This window comes from Tachysurus fulvidraco, chromosome 15 (genome assembly GCF_022655615.1).
Source record: "Tachysurus fulvidraco isolate hzauxx_2018 chromosome 15, HZAU_PFXX_2.0, whole genome shotgun sequence".
Taxonomy (NCBI): domain Eukaryota; kingdom Metazoa; phylum Chordata; class Actinopteri; order Siluriformes; family Bagridae; genus Tachysurus; species Tachysurus fulvidraco.
In genome coordinates this window covers 18,359,854-18,380,586 of record NC_062532.1, presented here as the reverse complement: position 1 = coordinate 18,380,586, position 20,733 = coordinate 18,359,854, and the positions used below count along the sequence as shown (strand labels likewise).

Below are 20,733 nucleotides of genomic sequence, written 5' to 3'. Positions count from 1 at the left end.
CATACCAACACCCAGCCATAATCAGAATCTCTCTCTCTCTCTCTCTCTCTCTCTCACTCTCTCTCTCTCTCTCTCTCTCTCTCTCTCTCTCACACACACACACACACACACACACACAGGCTTTTAAGCATTCACTCACGCTCTCTCACACACACAGATGCACACACGCACACAGGGTATGGCAGGCGAAACCCATCCTACCGCAGTGGCTGCTCCACAGGCTCAGCTATGAGAGGGATGCAGAAATGTACAGAGAGAGAAAAAGGAGGAGGAATACAGAAAGAAAAGGAAAAAAAGATGAAAAAAAAAGAAAATGGAAAAGTGCAGAACACTCAACATGCAAGAAATCTGTGTACTTTTTTGCACTTGGTTATATTTACTAGGGGGTGTCCAATCTTATCCAAAAATGGCCAGCGTGGGTACAAGGTTTCATTTCAGCCAAGCAGAAGCCACAGCTCATAGTATAAAGAAAGCCAAGATTGACTAAAAATACTGGTGGAATTTTGATTGGAATGAAAACTGTAACCAAATCGGCCCTTTGTGGATAAGATTGGACACCTCGGATCTATACACATATTTGTAACCATTTCTACTGAATGTAGTGGCTTTTTATGGGAACACCACTGACAACAGTGTTATGACAGAAATATCACCACAGTTCTTCATTTCTATAATGTATCACTGTATATAGGTTTGCTTACAAAATGGCAACAGTACAATAGTGTGGCCCTTTAGTTTGATTCGCTTTATTTCCGTCTACAAAAATGTAACATCTTAATTTAACGCTAATCATTTTAAACATTTAGAAAACAATACAAAATTTGAACAACAAAAAATCCGAGAAATTCTTGAATGCAGCATTAGCCATTTAAAAAAGACTAAAACAAGTTCAGTGCCATTAGTAATTTAAAATCCTTAAACTTCTAATCAGACAACGTACAAGATTTGAAGTCTCTCACCTGAGATCTCGCCCAGTAGTCCAGCTCGGCCAATGTTGGATAAAAGGTGGTCTATATTGGGGGCAGGCTGAACGTCCTCTGTGTCCACCGGTGTCTGACAGAATGCAAAGAAAGAAAAGAAAAGAAAGAAAGAATATCTTCAATACACAGTAATTCAAGGGCTTTCGAACAAAACAGAAGTTATACTGATCACAGGCTTTCTTATCAAATTAAATACAGTTAAATCACAGCGCCACTGAATTCTTGAATTAGAATTCAAAAAGTTCATAGTTTTATCACAGGTTTATATTATTGTACAAGGTTTTCCAGCATGGGAACGGTTTGGGAACAGAGGAATTTTGGTTTTAACAGTAAATTGACAAGAGGAAAGAGAAATAAAGACACTGTTGTGAGAACCGCTGTGTATAATACATGCAATAATGTAAGTATAACAGAAATTATTTAAATATAACTATAAATATAAATTTCTTCATCCATATTTTCATATTTTATTTTGTTTTTATTATTATATAGTTTTCTTATATAGTTTATACTTTTTATTATTTTATTTTTTGCCTTTTTTTTTATACTTTTTTTTATATTTCTTATTCTTATACCAGACAGTTGCATAAAGCATTTCACTGCATATTGTACCCTGTATGTATGTGTATGTGACAAATTTTTTTTTATTTGATTTGATTATGCTACACAGAGTCAGGGGTAGTTTAGGAAACACCCTGGAGGTAGGAAACACCCTGGATGGGGTGCCAACCCATCACAGGGCACACATTCTCACACTACGGCCACACGTTTTTTAGAGATGTCAATCAGTCTACAGTGCATGTCTTTGTACTGGGGTGGAATCTGAAGGAAACCCCTGAAGCACACGGAGAACATGCAAACTCCTATATGGAGGCGGGAATCAAACCTGTGATAATATTTCGCATTTATCGAAGTTACACAGAATTATCATGTAGTATGAAAAACAAAAGACAAATTTTAAATTAGAGTAATGAGTTAGAATCAAAGTTATCATTGAATCTGTACTGTACCTTTTCATCCTTGTCGTGTTCCTCACTGAAGAACCAGGCATACTGCATGGAGCAGTGAGAGAAAAAAATTTATTGTATTTGAATACTAAGTAAAAAAACTAAAGTAAAGAAAGTTTTTTTAGTGGCGGTGTTTAGCATGAGAAAGCTTTACATGCTGGATAAGAGTTTCGATGATTTTGTAGCGGTCAGGCATGTGGGTGACCATGTCCGTCATATTGTCTTCTGATGTTCTCACAAGAGTGGGTCCAAATACTAGTGCCAAGTTACGAGGCTCCATCTACACACAAACACACAATACATAAAAATACAGGTAAATCTACCACTACTACAAAATAGGCTATATATGCATTAGATAGTTAAATAGAACTGACCTTATTCTTCTCTGAGTGATTGGCTACAGTCTTCAGATGACCAATTAGAAACTTCAGAGTGTGGAAGTAATAATCTGGTAAATCATGGATCTGTAGAGAAAGTGACAGGAAAAAAAATAAAGTGAAATTGTTTTGGTATGAGAGGAATAAAAACTCACTGATCACCAGGGCCACATAATACCAGCCTGGTGTTTTCCAAGTTTTATTACTTACATTGATAGAAACAAACAAGAAAAAGAGATCGAACAGGAAGGAATGAAGTTCTGTTGGTGTGTGTGTGTGTGTGTGTGTGTGTGTGTGTGTGTGTGTGTGTGTGTGTGTGTGTGTGTGTGTGTGTGTGTGTGTGAATACACCGGTAAAGATACATTCGTACCAGTTTCTTCAAGGTCTTCAGCCTGTCACTGGGATTCTCCAAACGATTGGCATCGATGAAGTCGTTATATTTGTCTACCAGAGAAAATGAAAATAAATGACCATGAGAGAAAAAAAACAAATGTGAACAGTCATGGCAGAACGATAAGATTCACAACAAGTCTCACCGTCGGTAAAGAGGGGTTCTGGGAGCTTTCGGAAGAAGGATTTGAGCAGGCTGCTCACCACGTTCAGGTCTTGCCACCGCTGGATCACACAAAAGATACGCAGGATAAATAATAATATATATCATGAAGATTTATACACTGATGCTGATGTTAAATAAATGTAGGGCTTATTAAAAATGTACACGTATCATATTAGTTCATATCCGTGTATGAATGTTGAGAGCCAAAAAATATTGTTGTTTCAATAATTTCAGGTGATTTATGTCTTATGCGGTGAAAATAATAAAAAAAAATTTTTATAGGCGTGTGTGCGTGTATGCGCACGTGTGTGTAACTCGCCTCCTCCGTGGTGTTAATGTCACAGCCCTTGTTGAGTTGATCCTGCAGACAGGACACCACAGCGTTGTTTCCTGGCACTCTGTAGATTCCCGTGTACTCCAAACCCATCTCCTCCACCAAGCCACAGCAGATCTCAACAATCAGTGGAACAAACTACACACACACACACACACACACACACACACACACACACACACACACACACACACACACACACACACACAAACATAGTGCTACTAAGCCAGAAGAGTCTTTCTAATTATTCTTTAAGGAAGTGATTAACACCAGCGTTCACATTCAGACCTTGTTATTGCAAGCAGGTTGGCAATCCTCCAATCGGACTCCGAACGCTTTCGGGTCCGCCTTCTTCGCTTTCTTCATGAAGTTGATGCCCCATGGAGATTTGGGAGGACTGCTCTCCTCTGAGAGTGGCAAGAAAATGATAATAAATGAAAGTGAAGAAAGAGAAAAGATAGAATGTGTGATATTAGAGCTGGGCTCTTGGCTGAGTGTTTGTGAGACAGGCTGACCTTTGGCTTCGTGTTTGGGGGAGCGCGGGGGTGCACCACTGTTTTCAGCTTTGGTGAGCAAGAAAGTCATGCGTGGCACTCGGGGAGATGAGTCAGGCTTATTACCTGTCGGACTAAATTGAGACACAGAGAGATGACAACAATAAAGAGAAGGTTTATTAAGCTTATATAATAAACAGTTCATCACAAAATCAACATCAAACATAAAAACTGCACAAAATTACATTATAACTCATTTAATAGTAATAAACATGAATAATATCCTCTTTGTATGGTTTAAATACACAGAATTGTAGCTTTACACAGAAAAGTGCATTGTGTCATATTGTTTTAGAAGGACAACTCAAAGCCGTGTGACTTCTAAATGGAAAGTTGTCATGTTTGTTTATTCAAAATATATCACTTCCTTTTAGTTCCACTTACCTCTGCTTCCTGTAGTCATTCAGTTTCTTACTGATGAGAGCTTGTCGAGAGAAACCCAACTCCTACCACACACACACACACACACACACACACACACACTGTCCATCAGATTCACATATCGAAACCAAAACTGCTAAAAAGTCTAAATTAAAAGTATTTCGCTTTTTTTTTTTTTTTTTTTTTAACACTTTCTTTTTACTATTAAGTTTTCCCCTCACCTCGCTGTCAGTCTTGCTGCTTTCCCGGATCACTCTGATCCACTCCAGCATGTCATCTCTGTCCTCAGCCTGCAGCAGGTACTCGCAGAAGTCCTGTGTGGTCAGTCGCAGCGCGTTCTTGCGCTTCGTCTCGCTGTACGCGATGTCCACCAGGCAGCCGCGGATGCTGATCGGTTGCTCGTCTTCAGATCCGCCTCCCAGGGCGGCACCTTTCAGCAGCGCCTCCCTCTTGTCTTTGTAGAGGTAAAGTGCACCGAAGCGCAGCACTGAAAAAACCCGCCTCCAGGGACGAATGGCACTGCCAACCTTCTGAAACGTGAAGAGAGAGAGAGATGGTAAAGCAATAATAAAACACAGTAATAAGTGAAAAAAGAAATAGAGAGTAGACAGTGAAAAAGACGTAAAGCATATAATAACAATAATAATAATCATAATAATAATAATAATAATTACCAGTAAAAGACACATAAATGTGAGATTTAATGATCACCGTGTTTCAACACTGATTTATGAACAGATTAGCTGCTCTTTGAGTCGCTTTTTTATAATGAATGTCATTCAAGTCACATATTTTTTCACAGGAGCACTCCTGTGATAACATTGTGTATGATTGTCCTGTCTCACCTTGCCCTTCTCAGTATGGATCTGTTTGTAGTGCAGCCATCCTTCTTTCCTCACGTCACTGTAGCTGATGCTGCCCAGCTCCGAGGCAGAATGGCGCTTAGAGCGAGCTTCATCAGCCACTGTCAAGCTGTCCAGAGACTACACACACACAGACACACACAGACACACACACACACGTTAAACAGAATAAAATATATAATAACATATCTCTAAACAAAAACAGAAATTCTGGAATTTGTTTGCTTAATATCCTTTTGCTTAAACCTGCACAGGTTTTCCATTCTGCCAGTAAAATGGAAAGCGATATATAGGATGTGATATACATGAAAATTGTCTATATTATGGAGCTTACATTCGCCTCTTTTTAAAAGTTGATTACACAAACAGTTTGCGGGAGGATTAGAGGCATTTTCTGCCATAAAAACAAACTACCAGCACTTACCCCATCACCGAAGAAGCTTTTAACTCTCTTTGGCAACCTCCTGAAAGGAATCAAATACACCATATGAGTCAGTAGGCAGGGAGAGGTTTCATCCTTCAGCATCAATAAATGCAGGAGATATATTTATGAAACAAATGAATACACACAACATTTATGAATAAACACTGTAAGCAAAGTTTAAGAAAAATCCTCTTAATAATTTGTTTCAGTTCTAGTCGAGTTCCTGCAGCAATACATTTATAGATACAGATATAGATATAGGAATCAACTCTGATCAGCAGCTGTAATGTTTACAATGAATAATAAGTCGGACTTTTAGGCATGAATCAAAAATTAATTCCTAAAAGACTTACGAGAAGACACGCCCGTCGTCTCTGAGGGTGTGAAGTCCATCGTCACATGACTTGGAGCGCTCAGTAGTGATGGCCAACAGATAAGATGAGCGGCGGCTGGACTTGATGCTGCCTGCTCAGAAAGGCGAGAAGAGAAAATGAGCTGATTGTACATGCATGCATGAGGACTAATGGAATAGCATGAGACATTGGGAAAGTGTTAAGGGGCAGGAAAAGACAGCAAGGAAGAGATGAGAGAATAGCGAGTGGGGTGAGCAGGGGATCTTTAGGAGGGATGCAGGACGGATAGAGGGACACTGTTTCCGGAAGTTCTGCTGAAGATCGTTCAGTCCTGTCGCGGTTCAATCGTGCAGGAGAGCATGCAGACGCAGGCTATGATCTCTGTCTCATGTTCTAATACATGCACGAGTTTATATGTGAACGAAAGTAGCAGAGGGATCTGCTGTATGTGTGGAAAAAACCTCAGATGTACATGAGAAATGTGTGTCTGAGCATGCATTTCTCTCTCTCTCGCTCGGTCTCTTTTTATTTCAGTGCGAGACTCACTGCAGTCATGGGAGGAGAGGCGGCTGAGGGGGAAGGTGAAGGTTGGGGAGGCGGGGCTGGTCCCCACAGCGGGGACGGATTTAAGGCCGCCACTGGACACGACGGATGAGGCAGGGACGTGACACGCCCGCAGATCTGCGCTCGGGCTGGTTGGCTCATCTGTGGGAGGAGCAAAAGGACAGAAAAAAGAAGGGAAGAGAGATTGGAAAAAAGACAAGGAAGGGAAGATGAGGGATACAGAGGAAAGTGGAGAGGAATAGAAGGAAAGGAAATGATTAGAAAACAGGAAAGAGCAGGGATGAGCAGAGAGAAATGAGAAGGCACAAGGTTAAAGGAAAAGCAAAAATACAGTATTGCTTGGTTAATTCATCAAACACACAGGCTTTTCTCTCTCCACAGAATCACGATACGACCGAACACGTCGTTTTGCATAAGTGAAACAAGCCGCTGGAAAACAAACCTCAGACCTCAGACAGAAAGGACGAAGGTTCGGAAATGGAAAGAATTCAAACCTGAAGAACATTTTAAAACAAATATTCCAAACTCTCATCCATCACAAAGAAAGAAAAAAAAAGATATAAAATATCTCAGCTCTGATCATACCTGGATCGTTGTCCTCCATAAGAAAAGTGATCAAAGTGGAAATGAGACATGTGAGGCGTGTGTGGACTAAAAACAGTTTCAGTTCTTTTAGGAACCTGTGAATGTGTGTTTGTGCAGGTTTCTATCCAGTGCTTCAGCAGCGTTTGTCTAGGTATAGATAAAGTCATAGTGCATGTAATGGGAGGAGACATGAGCATGCCATTTTCACTAAAATTATCTGTAGGGATTGTTTTAATACCCAATAAACCTGCTAAGTATAAGCATTGAGTGGAAACATCTGTACAGCTTTACCTTTATTAAAAATGTACACCCTCTAAATAAACATGCCATTTAAATATGTTTACTGTATATATAACTTTATTTATATGCCATTATTAAGTGTGAATATATTATTGCTTGTAAACTAATTTAGAATTTCATATTCTTAGTGATTTATATGTCAAAATATACTATAAGTCATCAGTAAATCTGCTAACAAGCTAGATTCAAAGGATCTTTGGTTAAAGATTCCAGATCCAATCCAATTCTATTCAAATATCAGTAATTCAAACTGTACAGTTTGTCACAGAAGTGATAAACATTTAATTCATCCATAAATTTATATTTAAAGTTACTTTTATTCTTTAACACTCGATTATTAAATCACTGCTCCATGACACTACCTAATGCTATGAAATTAATTCAGAAGCAACAATTCAGAATGTATTTCTGTATATACTGACAATGTCCTCTTACAATTTCACTAAACGCTTCTGCTTTCGGTTCCCCCCTGACCTTCACAGCAGCAGAAACAAGCGCTCTGTGTTAATTATTTATCTCTCTCTGTACATTTTCTTCTCAGCACCAGACCTGAGAAGCTGTGAAGCTCCTAGTACTAGAAATCAGTCACATCCATAACACTGCAATACTAGCCTCAGCCACAAGATGTCAGCAGAATGCACTGCTACAAAAGCCAAGAAAAGATGGTGTTTTCTAATGAAGCTTAAATTTTATTCGAACCTTTTCTCTCTTTATCTCTTTACATATATAAATCTACATTGGCTAATCATCCAGTTTTACAAAATCCTGTACCAACTAATCCTTTTCACTAACCTTGTTTTGCCCTGGTTCCTTTTTTCATAATTTCCAACTGTCTCAGCTTTCTAATCCAACATACAGCCGTTTTCCTCACGTCCCTTCTTGTCATTGTCAGCAGGTGTACGTTAACTCATCTCATCTCCACCAAAACTTCACCTTGTTGTTGTCTTTAATCCCTAATTGTATCCTTGTTATTCTCATTCTACATTTCTGTTCCCATTCTCTTTCTTCCATACCAGCACAGAGTTAACCGTTCTCTCATACTGATTTCTGGAGGTGGATGAGAAACCAGAGAGAGAGAGTGAGAGAGCGAGAGACAGAGAGAGAGAGAGAGAGAGAGAGAAAGCACAAACATTCCCAATCACTCACTCTCTCAAACACACATACATACACTTTCTCAGAGAGAGAGAGAGAGAGAGAGAGAGAGAGAGAGAGAGAGAGAGAGAGAGAGAGAGAGAGAGAGAGAGAGAGAGAGAGAGAGCAGGGGCGGAACATTCCCAATCTGGGATGCAGAATCTGGACTGGGCCTGTTTTCCAGCCACTGGCAGAAATAGCTGCACTGTGGGTTTAACAAAGGCACTTATTACTGCCGGCCGAGCTCACACACAAAAAAGCAGCATCATTAACATACAGAACATACCCTTTTCCAATGAATGCTGTGCATTCGCTGTATAGACATATACAGATGTATAAACCCTGGTTGGGTTTCTATTTTAACTGCTGCTCAGTACTGCAAAACAAAAAGAGAACTCAATTTCCAACCTGTTTTTCCATTGACTATAATTTTAGTGTACAAGCAGTTTCCATGGCGAATCATTTCAAAACGTTTCCATGGACCGAGATCAGAACACAAACCTCATAATATATCCAGGGCAGTTCCTGAAGTAGCCAGTAAATATCTTTACACCCGAGCCTCTGCTAAAGTCTCGTCTCTGATTGGTCAGTAAACGCTGCTTAATTTCCAATCTATGTTAATGCTCTCGATCTCGTATGTTACTGTTGTGCAAATTGCGTAGGGAAAACCCAGTGTAAAATTTAAAAATGTGTGGATTTATTTATCGTTTATGGAAGGAGTTAAGTTCAGAAATAACTTGATTCAGGGACATTCCACAGCATTAAATATAACTAGAATTGTTAGCCTGATGGCAAATTTTCTGTTGTAAAATGAATAACAATTTATAAAATAATTGACTTATTTGATTATAGGAGTGTTACCAATGATTTAGCTTTGTAGCAGGTCATACCAACTGAGTAAAAGAAGCTCAAAGTAATCATGGTTTCTGCCTAATGCCACATGGATACCACAAATATGACAAAAATAATTTCAGCTTATATTGCTGAAAGTGTAGTTGTAATGGTTCTATTTAAATGTTTTATGTATTTTTGAATGTATTTTATGTATTTACTGACTGGGTTTATCACCCTTAAGTGCATTTTGAGGAAACATTTTCTTTTCTTTTCGCTTCTTTCTTATCTGTATAATCAAAAGAATGCTTCTGAGTGTTGAACAGAGATTAAGTTGAAAAAATGGAGTTTTGCTTTAACGTCTACATGCCGCCATGGCCAGGCAGATATAGACACTTCCTACAAGCAAGAAGTAAGAAGACGCCATACATAAAGGAACATTCTGGAAGCTGGAATCAGATGAGAAAGAGCAAAGGGGTGATCTCAGAGAGGGAAATTGAGACAGGAAGTACAGAAGAACAAGGGGACATCACAAGCTTCTGAGAGATGTTCACAGGTCCTGCTGTTGTGTGTGTGTGTCTGTGTGTGTGTGCATGAAGACCCCCTTCTCTTTGCACACATGACACAATGGTACCATTGAGGGTAGAAAGAGCTGAGTGTGCTGATTGTGTCCGATTAAGCATGTGTCTCACCCCCTCACTCCAAAACCCCTCAGTTCCCTTATCCCCTTTTTTTCTTCCCTTCCGAATCTCTTGCATCTGTGCCACTCCACTATGGTACCCCTGAAAGAACCAAATCCAAAAGCCATGCCTAAGCTCCATAATAATTCAAGACCAATTTAATAATATTGCTTCTTTTGTATAGTAAATCTGTGGTACAACATGTATTGATGACCACTTGCATTACACATGAATCAGGCTGAAAGCTGAAAGACTTTGTTGTAAAAATACTGTTTTGCATGATATTGGTTTGAACATAATTCAAGTGTAAATTCTCATGGAGGTTATGTTCATAGTTCTGGATCTAGTCACCAATGATGTAGTGTAGTTTTCATTAGCTTTGCCAAAGAATGTCTACTTTCACAACCTGGAACCATGGTTTAGTTTGGCTCAGCAGCAATTGTGGAATGCTCTGCTGTTAATGCCAAAGAAATGACTGGATAAATATTATATTAAAGAAGTTAACAATCTCTAAAACTTATGTCTCTAAAACTTATGTCTCTAAAACTAAAAAAAAAAAAAAGGCTGAATCTGAGTTCAAATCCTGATGATTGTACAGCTATCTGTGGTTTAGCAGCCAAGAGAAAAACACTCGTCAAAAACTTTGGTTGGGAAAGATGGCATACACTGTCACATCCTTGTCAATCACAGCAATGTTAGTGTTAGCAATGTTAATTGTGGGCATCTTTGAGCTCACTTATATCATGAATGGAAATGTGTTACGCTGATTCGTGACACAGAATGAGCAGCAGTGGTTAACTTGCTTGCTTCATGTTTGTTGGAAGCATGTGTTTAACTCGACGCTTCCTGATTTGCTGATTTGATGCTTTCATATATACCACTTGCTGTAATATGCTAGATATTTATCTGCACTTTTGCATGGCTGCTACATTTTGCACTTTTGATAGATGCCAAACTGCATTTTGTTGCTGTGTACCTGTACAATGCAATGACAATAAAGTTCTTCTATCTATCTATCTATCTATCTATCTATCTATCTATCTATCTATCTATCTATCTATCTATCTATCTATCTATCTATCTATCTATCTATCTATCTATCTATCTATCTATCTATCTATCTATCTATCTATCTATCTATCTATCTATCTATCTATAGCTGACTTATTATACATACGAGCTGGCTAGTGGATTGAAATTAGCCAAAGATGACGGATGACCAAATTAGGGAGAGAATATGGGGAAAAGTTTCCTCCTATCCTTGTATTCAGAAGCAGGAAGACATGTAATCATTCCAAAAACCAATTCCACTTAATGCTGTATACTGAGATCCCATAATATGGCTGATTTTTAAAGCAACAATGCATATTCTTTATTGATCAGAAACCAAAAAAGATTGTAGAGAACACTGGAGACTGGAATCCAATGTTTATGGACAAACAAGTAAATTGACTCTGAGTGCTTTATATACTTTATATTCCATCATGCTTAAAAGACTTTCAGGGTTAGTGTCATTAGCAGCGTATACAGAGTTTCTTAACCTGAGGGTCGAGTCCGCCGGTTGTAAGAGTACCACTAAAATGCTTTAGTCTGCTGAAATTCACCACCTGGAAACCACAGAAGATGTCTATCAACAGACAAACACCATCAGCTGTTGCAACACAACAAAGTCCGACAGCTGACTTGAGGTAACACACTGAGTCATCTTTAAGAAGCCCGGAAAGACCATGACATATTTTTAACCCAAAAAAGGTGTTGCATTGGGAAACAGTACTGTACTGTAAAGTATTCCTGGGTCTGAAGTGTGTATTCTTACAGATGTATTTTTAGCTTCAGAGTCATGACTTCTACAAGACTGAATGATGAGACACTGAGATCATGCCTACACTGTTTATTACTCATGACCCATAGCCACGTGACACAATAAGCTTCTCAGAAGAAGATACAGACACTGGACAGAAAAAAATGACAAGACTTTTGTTTGAAATGGCGCCAACTAAATACAGCTGTCAGTCTGTGAAGGAGACAGTCATGTATTTTATGGACATAATTAGAATCCATAGTGAAATGGAGAGATTTGGTTCAGAAAAGTATCGCCTATGTGTCTAGTAATGATAAAAGAATTAACATGTTGAAACTCTTATTCACAAAGTCTAAAGGACATAATAATCTTTAAAGGTTGACTGTGGGTCAGGCCATATTTGTGACAGACTGAGGCCACTCTAACTTCACAGACCAGGCCAGAAAACATAGAACAATAGTTTGACGTCCATTTAACTGGCCTGATGACCTTTGTGCTCTGGGTCAGAACCAGACACCATGGGCCTGATTTATCTGCTAACAAAACAATCTAAATACACGTGACTGTTCGACGGAAGCTGCTCAGGCTGTCCTTCTGTCACTTCACGTTTTTTTGTGAACTGTTTCATTCAAAACCACAGCAAAGGCTCCAACTGAAGGTCGCTGACGAAATGCACAAAAGTTCTGAGTCAGTATTAATGAAATAACTCACCACACCCAGAGGGAGTGCTTATTTCTTTTCAGTTGCTTCTATTATACATGGGTCAGTTAACATTTCATAATAAAAAAGGAAACCAGAAAGCCAGGGATCATCTCAGTTCAGAATAGCCAATCAAGTGAAAATAATATACCATTCACCAGTGTTAGTGTGTGTGAGTGCTGTACAAGAAGAAATCACAAAAACAAAACAAAATGGAACATGATCCGCTTGTCACGTGGTTTCATGCTAAACTCACACTCATATGGATTCCCTTATGACTCTGTGTTTCTGACCCATTAATGACTTTTAAAAACCCGGGCACAGATTATACACACCCTCACATACACACGTTTCTGTGCACTTTCAGTTCATTTTAACACTGCATGGTGTGTAACAAATTAACCATTTGTGTTTTAGGAAGGTGCCTTATTCTAATCGCATGAAATATTCTGGTGTACCTTAACTATTAACTATTTCTAGAAATAAATCTGACAGCTTGTCCAACATTTTGTAAATGTGGTATACCTACTCTAATGCCTATAGACGCTAACAAAAACAGCTTACTAACACTGACATGAATCCACATACTGCTTTGAAGCCTGTTATTTACATACAGAGTAAAGCAATGGTTCACCGTTTTTACATATTCTAAAAGATAAACTTCACTTGCTGTCTCATGGAGAAAATTCTTCCTCTGAGCGTAACACACAACCAAAAGCAATATAAATGGATGCAAAACACTGTTTCCCAACTGCCCAAAGTTCTGATTAGCTTGTAGGTGTGTATTCTGTCATTTCATTTTCGGTGCCCAAGCATGTTATGGCTTGCGAACGTGAAAGCATGTAGATGTTTGTACATTATTTATGTAACCAGCCTTCTAACCTCAGTTACATGTCCTTCACCAAGTGCACACATGCACACACACACACACACACACACAAACAAAACAAACACACACTAGAATTGAAATTGTGAAATAAATAAATAAAAGCATGGGTTTTAGTAGTCACTGCTCTCTCTAGTTTGTGCAGATGTGTTTTTAGTCATTACCAGCAGTGTAACTATTGCTGCTGGGCATTCTAGGCTTTCATACAGACTTGTGTGGAATTGAGGGTGTGTTGTATGCAAAACAGGTTGTACCTCTGTCAGGTTTAAACTCTTTACTCAACTGTACACTTTTCTTTCCCAGGTTTTACCCCAGCTGGGTCTTAGCAAGAGTCACACGGTGCTCGAAAAAGGAAGAGACATTTTACAACAAGCGATTTAGATAGCATGGCCAGTACGTGTATGTGTATGTGTGTGTTTGGGTGTACATGTGTGTGAGATGGAATGTGTCTATACACTGCTTTTATCTCCTTTGCTTGGCATGCTTAGCATTTTGTCGGCCATTTTATTTCAAAATCTCCTTTTGCTTTTGCTCTCTTCCCCAGTAGCAGACAAGCTGGGACATGAACACTGGAGGCTTCAGGACAAAACTTACACACAAACAAACACACTCACACACACACATATATTATTCTGTCCCTCTCTCATTTCACATGCTTTGATTGATCAGCCAAATAAAAGGACTATTAATAAAGACTGCCTCACAAGTTCCTGATAAGGAAGCAGAATTCCTTAATTGTTGATTCAGACACAGCTAGTTAACAGCATCTAAAAATCGTCAATGGTCCACATATTACTGAAGCAAACATGCCTACACACACATACAAATACATCAGACAGAGGAAATGAAGGGCAATGCATGTGGGATTGCAAGCCCTTATGACAGACAGTCCAACATTCCTGTCAGTTTATTAAGCATCTGGCCACTTCATACTCTTGCTTCCTTAACAACTAGTCTATGTGCCAGAGAAATGCATTTATTTTTATTATAATAGTCTTATTGTTTGCATCTTATAGCCTCACAAGCCAAGACTTCTAGCTTTCAGTAAAGAGTCTGATATGTTTTGTCATTAAATAAGGCTAAGACATATACTTTTAAACATGTTCAGATATAGCTTTTTCCAAATAACTTTTAAACACAGGATAGCTTAAACTTTTTTTCAACCTATAATCTATTATCTTGTTTTGAAAGATCACTGAGTCACCAAAGTGTTACCTGGTTTGTTTTGACACCTGAAAAACGGCGTACAGAACAGTGAACATGCGGAAGTGTGGAGAGCTATTCAGATGGCAATCTTCAATATCCTGAAACTTGTGACTAATGTAAAAAGAATATCAGATGCTACAGAGCCATGGGCAGAATATTCAAGGTTAAGTCTGACACATCTGACATGCAACAAAAGCACACCAAAACAACATACGCTGCAAAACCATCAAAAGTAAAATATTGTAAGAAATCTCAAAAATAATCAATTAACAGTGAACCAGCTTGCAATAGTTATAGGTAATAGAGATACTGAATGGACTGAATACAACATAACAGTATTAAGAAAACAGAGAAAACAGAGAAAAAGAAACAGCCAAATTAGCAAAAATGGAGGATGACTTTAAGCAGAAAGGCAGCACCCAAGGAAGAAGAGAAGCTCACCAATGAAGGGGATAGAGGCCAGCGAGTCATCCTCCACAGAGAGTGGTGCAAGATTACCGTTCGCATGCCGGTGGGAGGAAGAACCCTCTGACTTCAAAAGGGCTTCCTCAGGGTCCGAGGTAAAAAGTAGAGGGTCACTTCCGTCAAGTGCCAGGGGGAGTCGGTGGACATGGCCAGCCCTTCGGCCCATGCGTGGCTTTTGCCTAAGCACCACCTCTTGGACCTGCAATTGTGTCTCCTGCTCTACCTTCCCACTCTCTCTTTCATGGTTAGTTGGACGATGAGTTCCATCCTGTCCTTCACCAGATGTTGAGCAAGCAGCAGGGGCAACTGATGGAGCAGGAGATGGAGCCATGCCCTCAGGAAGACTGGTCCAGCTGAGGCGTGGCCCCGTGTAGGATGGGTCCCGGAATGACTGAGCATGCTGTAGGATCCGTCCACTTTTGCGGTTAAAAGAGGGACTGTAACTGCGGTAGCCGATCTGCTCCTGGTCCACACTCTGGCACGAGGTCAAACGACGACTTTGTGGTGGATGTTGTGATGAATAAATTGGATTTTGCTTTGGGGGGTGTTGTTTCTGTTGGGGAGGGTGTTGCTGACAACGGTGCTGCTCTGAAGATTTGGATTGGTGTTGGCGGTGAACTTGAATAAGACGCGTACTAGGTGTCTGTGAAGGATTAAAATGGCTTCCCTGCTCCTGGGGCTGTTGCTGCCGCCAGGCTTGGCCTTCATGGCGTGGTGAGAGCGGGCAAAGTACCTGGTCTAGGGCCTCTAATGAGCGACCCGAGTGTCCATAGCGACTGCGTAGAAGGTTCTCGGACTGAGAACGGTTCTGGCAGACAGAAGGCAAAACTTGCATCCAGTGAGGATGCTGCCCAGAGTGCAGCAATGTGTCCTGAGAGGCACTCTGGGGAAAATCAGTCCTATGTGTCCGTCTGCTTCGGCTTAGCTCTGCCAGGCGGTCCTGAGAGAAACTGCGTTGTCGCTGGTTTAGAGAGCGGACATTTAAGCGCTCCCGTTCCCGTTCCCGCTCCCGTTCTGACACCTGGTTGTAGTACCAATTAGAGAGGGCTTGTTGGGTGCGTTCACTGCTTCTTGAACTTGACACTGGTGCAGGTTTTGGCGGGCTACCCCATGACAAGTTTTCTTTGCTGCTGTTCCCATGCTGAGCTTGGTTTGGTGGACTTGTAGAAAATGAGGAAGAGAATGAACGTCCTCTCTGAGTCATACCATACCGGATTTCCTCAGTGCGATGGGCAGGACTGCTATGGTTGACACCCCCGGCTTCATGGCCCTCTGATGCCCAGGCCATACTGGTGGTGGTAGGTGCACTTGTCCGGTTGTCAAGTGGTGGGGAAGGGCTGGAGGCAGAGCCGTGCCAGCGGCTCCAGTTGTCCAGCTGGTTCTGTCCCATGTTGGGAGACCGGGGAGAGATGGGGCAGGGGGGGTGGCTTGGATAAGGCTGGGAACGTGGTGGGTAGCACAGAGGGGGCGGTGGTGGAAGATTTTGGGCCCCTCCTGTAAATGGTGCGTTCCCTTTCAGGTAGGCATCATGAGAGTAAGCCTGTGATAGAAAGTGAAAAAAAAAATATATTAGAAAACGAGTTATAAAATGTTACAGTTTATAAGACTGGAAGTTTGGGTTGTTTGATGAGATCACAGACCCTGAGTTGTATGAACAGGGCCATGCCATATAAGGCATGTCTCAATTAGCAATAAATCTCAACACAAACTATCAGACAAAACACTTCTACTTCTCACCTATTCACACAAAATACCCTAAATACTATGTTACAGAACACACATGGTGGAACCTATTTAAGTGTTTTTCACTTTAAAAGTAGCACACCCATCTTTTTACTGGTTTTGCATCTAAAAAATGTTGTTTGTGTTGTTAACATGCAATACGATCAATAAAACAGGCACAACTCCTCAAAAAAGGCAATAAAGTCAAAGTAAGCCAAATTTCACAATCGAATTGTACATGCAGTATTGACTTCTTCAGACAACATCCAGATAAACTAAGCTGGAATTGGTTGTTATTTTCAATGCGATCAATATGGTAACTTGTCCCATAGCTCGGCATTGCACATTGTCAATAGAGACAAATGCATGAGAAGCAGAAAGGCTCATGTCAACAAATCACATGAAAATATCTCACCACAAAGAAAAACATACAGCTGAAGGTTATACTAGTGTTCCTAACCAACAATACTTTTATGCATATGAAGGAGAGGAAGCTAAAAAAATTCAGTCACACACTATTTACAAAAAAACCACAAAACAGTTCAGCCAGCTACAAGAACAACTACCAAAAAAGCATTATTAATATTATAATAACACAATAATATTACAATAAAATCAATACAAAACTGAATATTTCATGCATATTTATGCACACAGATAGCCGAGGGCGTGTAAACGAACCAAATCTCACTCACGGAGTGGGAAGAAAAATTCCCATAGGTTTATTTTAGTATCCTGAGAGCACCTCAGTTTCTTACTCACTCCTCTTGTGCTGAGCTTGTACTTCTCTATTTCACCTTTATTGCTGTCCTTTTCCTGGTCGTTGATGAACTCTTTTTGAACACTGCCCCTTTTTCTCTAGGCTGTTTCTCATTCAGTGTTTCTTTGCTATCTGGTATGGTTAGTTGAGAAGAACCCAACCCAGCACTTCAGAACTCCCTCCCTTCCTCATCTCTCTCTCTCTCTCTCTCTCTCTCCCTCCCTTACTCTCTCTCTCTCTCTCTCTCCACCCTTTGAGAGTGTGGGAGTGGCCACACAACTGATGATGTCATCTCTGGAATGCAGATGATGCGGGTGTAAGGAGGGGCGTCTGGCGCAGCGAAAGAGAGCAACAGATAGAGAACGAGTGATATGAATACATGAAAAGAGATGAGTGAAATAACCATTTCTACAATAAGTAGATAAAGTGTGTATCTAATGTGTTCTAAATGGAACAAAGTGTGTAGGCTGTGTGGGTGCATGTGTGTGTGTGTGTTTCAGCCTCTCTGCACGGAGTGCTCTTGCATGTCTGATCATGTAAACGACAAGGTAATTAAGGACCGATACGATAATGGGAACTCTGGCAGGTCCGAGTGTGTGCTGTTCGAGAGGAATGTGTTTTGGTGTGTAAGCATTTGTCTTGTGACAGTTTAGTAATCACTGAAGAAACAGACAAATCTGAAATGCTGAAGTAATCTAAAGTAATCAGATGAATCACTGAAAGACTCTATATTTATATCAGCATCGTCCATTTCGAGAGAAAGTCTGACATTCAACAAGTAGCTGTAACTCTCAAAGAGGCTTTTCTTTTCTTATCTTTTATACATCAGCGCATTCTAAAATGCACACTCACTCACATACGCACGCACACACATGTGTGTCCTTTACATGTGTGTGGGTGTGTCAAATAATGTGTGTATTAGTGCTGACAAATTGCTTTAAAAGTCGGCTATGTATTTTGCTCTTTATTAAGTGTAGGCCGTACAGCCCATAAACATATTTTTATTTTGAGATTCTTTTTTTTTACTATAATTATACACTCATTCTTGTTTTCATTATTTGAAATGATTTCTTCAGAAATGATTCACCCTTGTAATACACATTTATTCCTGTCTTTCTTTGTTGTTTCTTAATGATTTACATTTTTAGTATTATTATTATTACTTTTTAAATGATTCCATATTATGTCCATATTTTATTCTAATTAATTTTAATATCTTTTTTTTTCATATGCTTATTAGCCTTGATTTTTATTCCAAACATCAATGTTAAATTATTGATATTAGTACTTGTAATAAATATAATAAATCTTTCCTGAGGAAGTGGGATCTTAAAAAGGCCCCTGGCTACAACAAATTTAAGAAATACTGCTATAGACCACTGAAATATAGTGTAAAGTGTGCTGCTTAGCAAAGCAGAAAAAATTATAAAATTATATATATATCTATATATATATATATATATATATCTATCTATATATCTATCTATATATATATCTATATATACACACACACACACACACACACACACACACACACACACACACACACACACACACACACAAACAAATAAAAATAATTGCAAACTTGTTTCAGGTTCTTAATAATTTGTTAGTTTGTTTGTTTATTTATTTATTATTTTTTCATTTCCCCACAGAAATGCTTTTTTGCTGCAGATTTTGCATCACAGCAGGGACAATCCTCCAGTTCTCTGTAAACTATTTATGCTTCCTGCTTGAGGATTAAAACAGCTAACTGCAGACTGCACTGTAAGCCTGAGAAAACATCCTTTGATTCAGTCTCAACGTTGTCGTTCTGATAGATTTACGTTAGGTGACTGCATGTAGAATAGGGGTTTCTTCATATTTGAATGTGGATTTTTAAAATCTTAAGTAACATTTCAATATTCAAATGTTTTAACCTCCCTAGTGTGTACATATTTTGTGTGTATGTGTGTGTGTGTCTGTGTGTGTGTGATGTTACACTTACCAGCTGCAGTACATCCTCATCCTTTGGCATTATAGAGAGCTCCAACACACTCTCACTAGAGAAAGAGAAAAAAATGTGAACTATTAATAAGAACATATTAACATTATATAACGTTAAGCACAGATATGAGCTTAGATCACGTCAAGGTTGTGCCAAATGTCTATTGTACATGGACCCAGCTAGGACATGACCATTTTACAATCTATTCCCATATTCAACTGTTATATCATGATTTGTGATGAAGTATGATTGCTGCAACATCTATCAAAGTTTCAATCAAAGTCTACAGATAAAATATAAAGCTATAGAAACATCATTCATTAGCAATCGTTACAATCACGACTCACCTGTTTTGAATTAGTGCTATCACCTGGGAGTATGTCTTGCCCAACACACTCTCCCCATTCACCTTTACTAATCTGTCACCTACAACACACACACACACACACACACACACACACACACACACACACACACACACACACACACACACACACAAACAGCATTCATTAGTCTTAAAGAGAAGAAAAATCAGCAGGTCAACTTTTACATATCTTCAACAAAATTGTGATTTTTTTCAGACAGTAAAAAGTTGGTATCGATATTATTAGACAAATAAAAATAAAGATACGAATTAAGCAAGCCACACATGACTCCATCTCTGTAGGCACCATTTCTGAAAGCTCGCTTGGATAGAATACTTAGTAAATTAAAATAAAGTTTTCCTTAAAAATCCTAAAGCTTTAACGAATGAAACATGAACATGAAAAAAAATAACAAATGATCACTTTAACAAAATGAAATCGTTTGTTTAGATTTCCTCTTTAGATTTTTAAATTCCTAGTAAATTTTCCTCTTTCCGATATAATGATTGTTATGTTTGATACAGCTATAGACGGACCACCGAGGCGCAACCGTGTACGTCTTCGACCATGTGGTGTTAAAATCCATACTCTCAGCACAGTAATTTCAGGCACTTTAAACATCTAACCCTATACCAGGAAGCCAGGAAGATGTCCCTTAATGCAGTGGTCAACTTCAGGTCAACCACAGGTCAATAACAAGAGCGAGACAGAATGTCCTGAGGTTGAGGGTTGCACTAATGTCCTTTTCTACATAAACTCTAAGAGGTCTGGGCTCGCTTTTGACCCTTTATAGTACCTCAGTTGAACTGTAGTATTTTGAATTCAAAAGTATTTTAGTGTTTTTCAGAACTGATTCACTTTCAGAAATGATTCAGCATTAAGATAAGATCTTTTATGTAAGAACTGTATGCTATGCGGCTTT

The 20,733-nt window shown here is 39.3% G+C and overlaps 1 protein-coding gene across 12 annotated transcripts in view; it reads right to left on the bottom strand.

The window, feature by feature from the left end:
• The window catches only part of arhgap23a (Rho GTPase activating protein 23a), a 70,351-nt gene that overhangs the window by 3,957 nt on the left and 45,661 nt on the right, over nucleotides 1–20,733 (bottom strand). For 5 of the 12 annotated variants that reach the window (XM_047800701.1, XM_047800700.1, XM_047800699.1 and 2 more), the window contains 18 exons: nucleotides 19,794–19,872; nucleotides 19,447–19,501; nucleotides 14,954–16,517; nucleotides 6,376–6,534; nucleotides 5,830–5,941; nucleotides 5,477–5,516; nucleotides 5,035–5,172; nucleotides 4,411–4,719; nucleotides 4,193–4,254; nucleotides 3,770–3,882; nucleotides 3,543–3,661; nucleotides 3,240–3,392; nucleotides 2,901–2,979; nucleotides 2,735–2,808; nucleotides 2,362–2,451; nucleotides 2,142–2,267; nucleotides 1,991–2,032; nucleotides 960–1,053 (listed from right to left, as the gene is read on the bottom strand). In XM_047800701.1, coding sequence (XP_047656657.1) covers nucleotides 960–1,053; nucleotides 1,991–2,032; nucleotides 2,142–2,267; nucleotides 2,362–2,451; nucleotides 2,735–2,808; nucleotides 2,901–2,979; nucleotides 3,240–3,392; nucleotides 3,543–3,661; nucleotides 3,770–3,882; nucleotides 4,193–4,254; nucleotides 4,411–4,719; nucleotides 5,035–5,172; nucleotides 5,477–5,516; nucleotides 5,830–5,941; nucleotides 6,376–6,534; nucleotides 14,954–16,517; nucleotides 19,447–19,501; nucleotides 19,794–19,872 — 3,408 coding nt within the window. Of the gene's footprint in view, nucleotides 1–959; nucleotides 1,054–1,990; nucleotides 2,033–2,141; nucleotides 2,268–2,361; nucleotides 2,452–2,734; nucleotides 2,809–2,900; nucleotides 2,980–3,239; nucleotides 3,393–3,542; nucleotides 3,662–3,769; nucleotides 3,883–4,192; nucleotides 4,255–4,410; nucleotides 4,720–5,034; nucleotides 5,173–5,476; nucleotides 5,517–5,829; nucleotides 5,942–6,375; nucleotides 6,535–14,953; nucleotides 16,518–17,394; nucleotides 17,611–19,446; nucleotides 19,502–19,793; nucleotides 19,873–20,733 lie in introns of those variants that run through there. The other 7 variants (XM_047800696.1, XM_047800697.1, XM_047800698.1 and 4 more) reach the window with 6 other exon arrangements.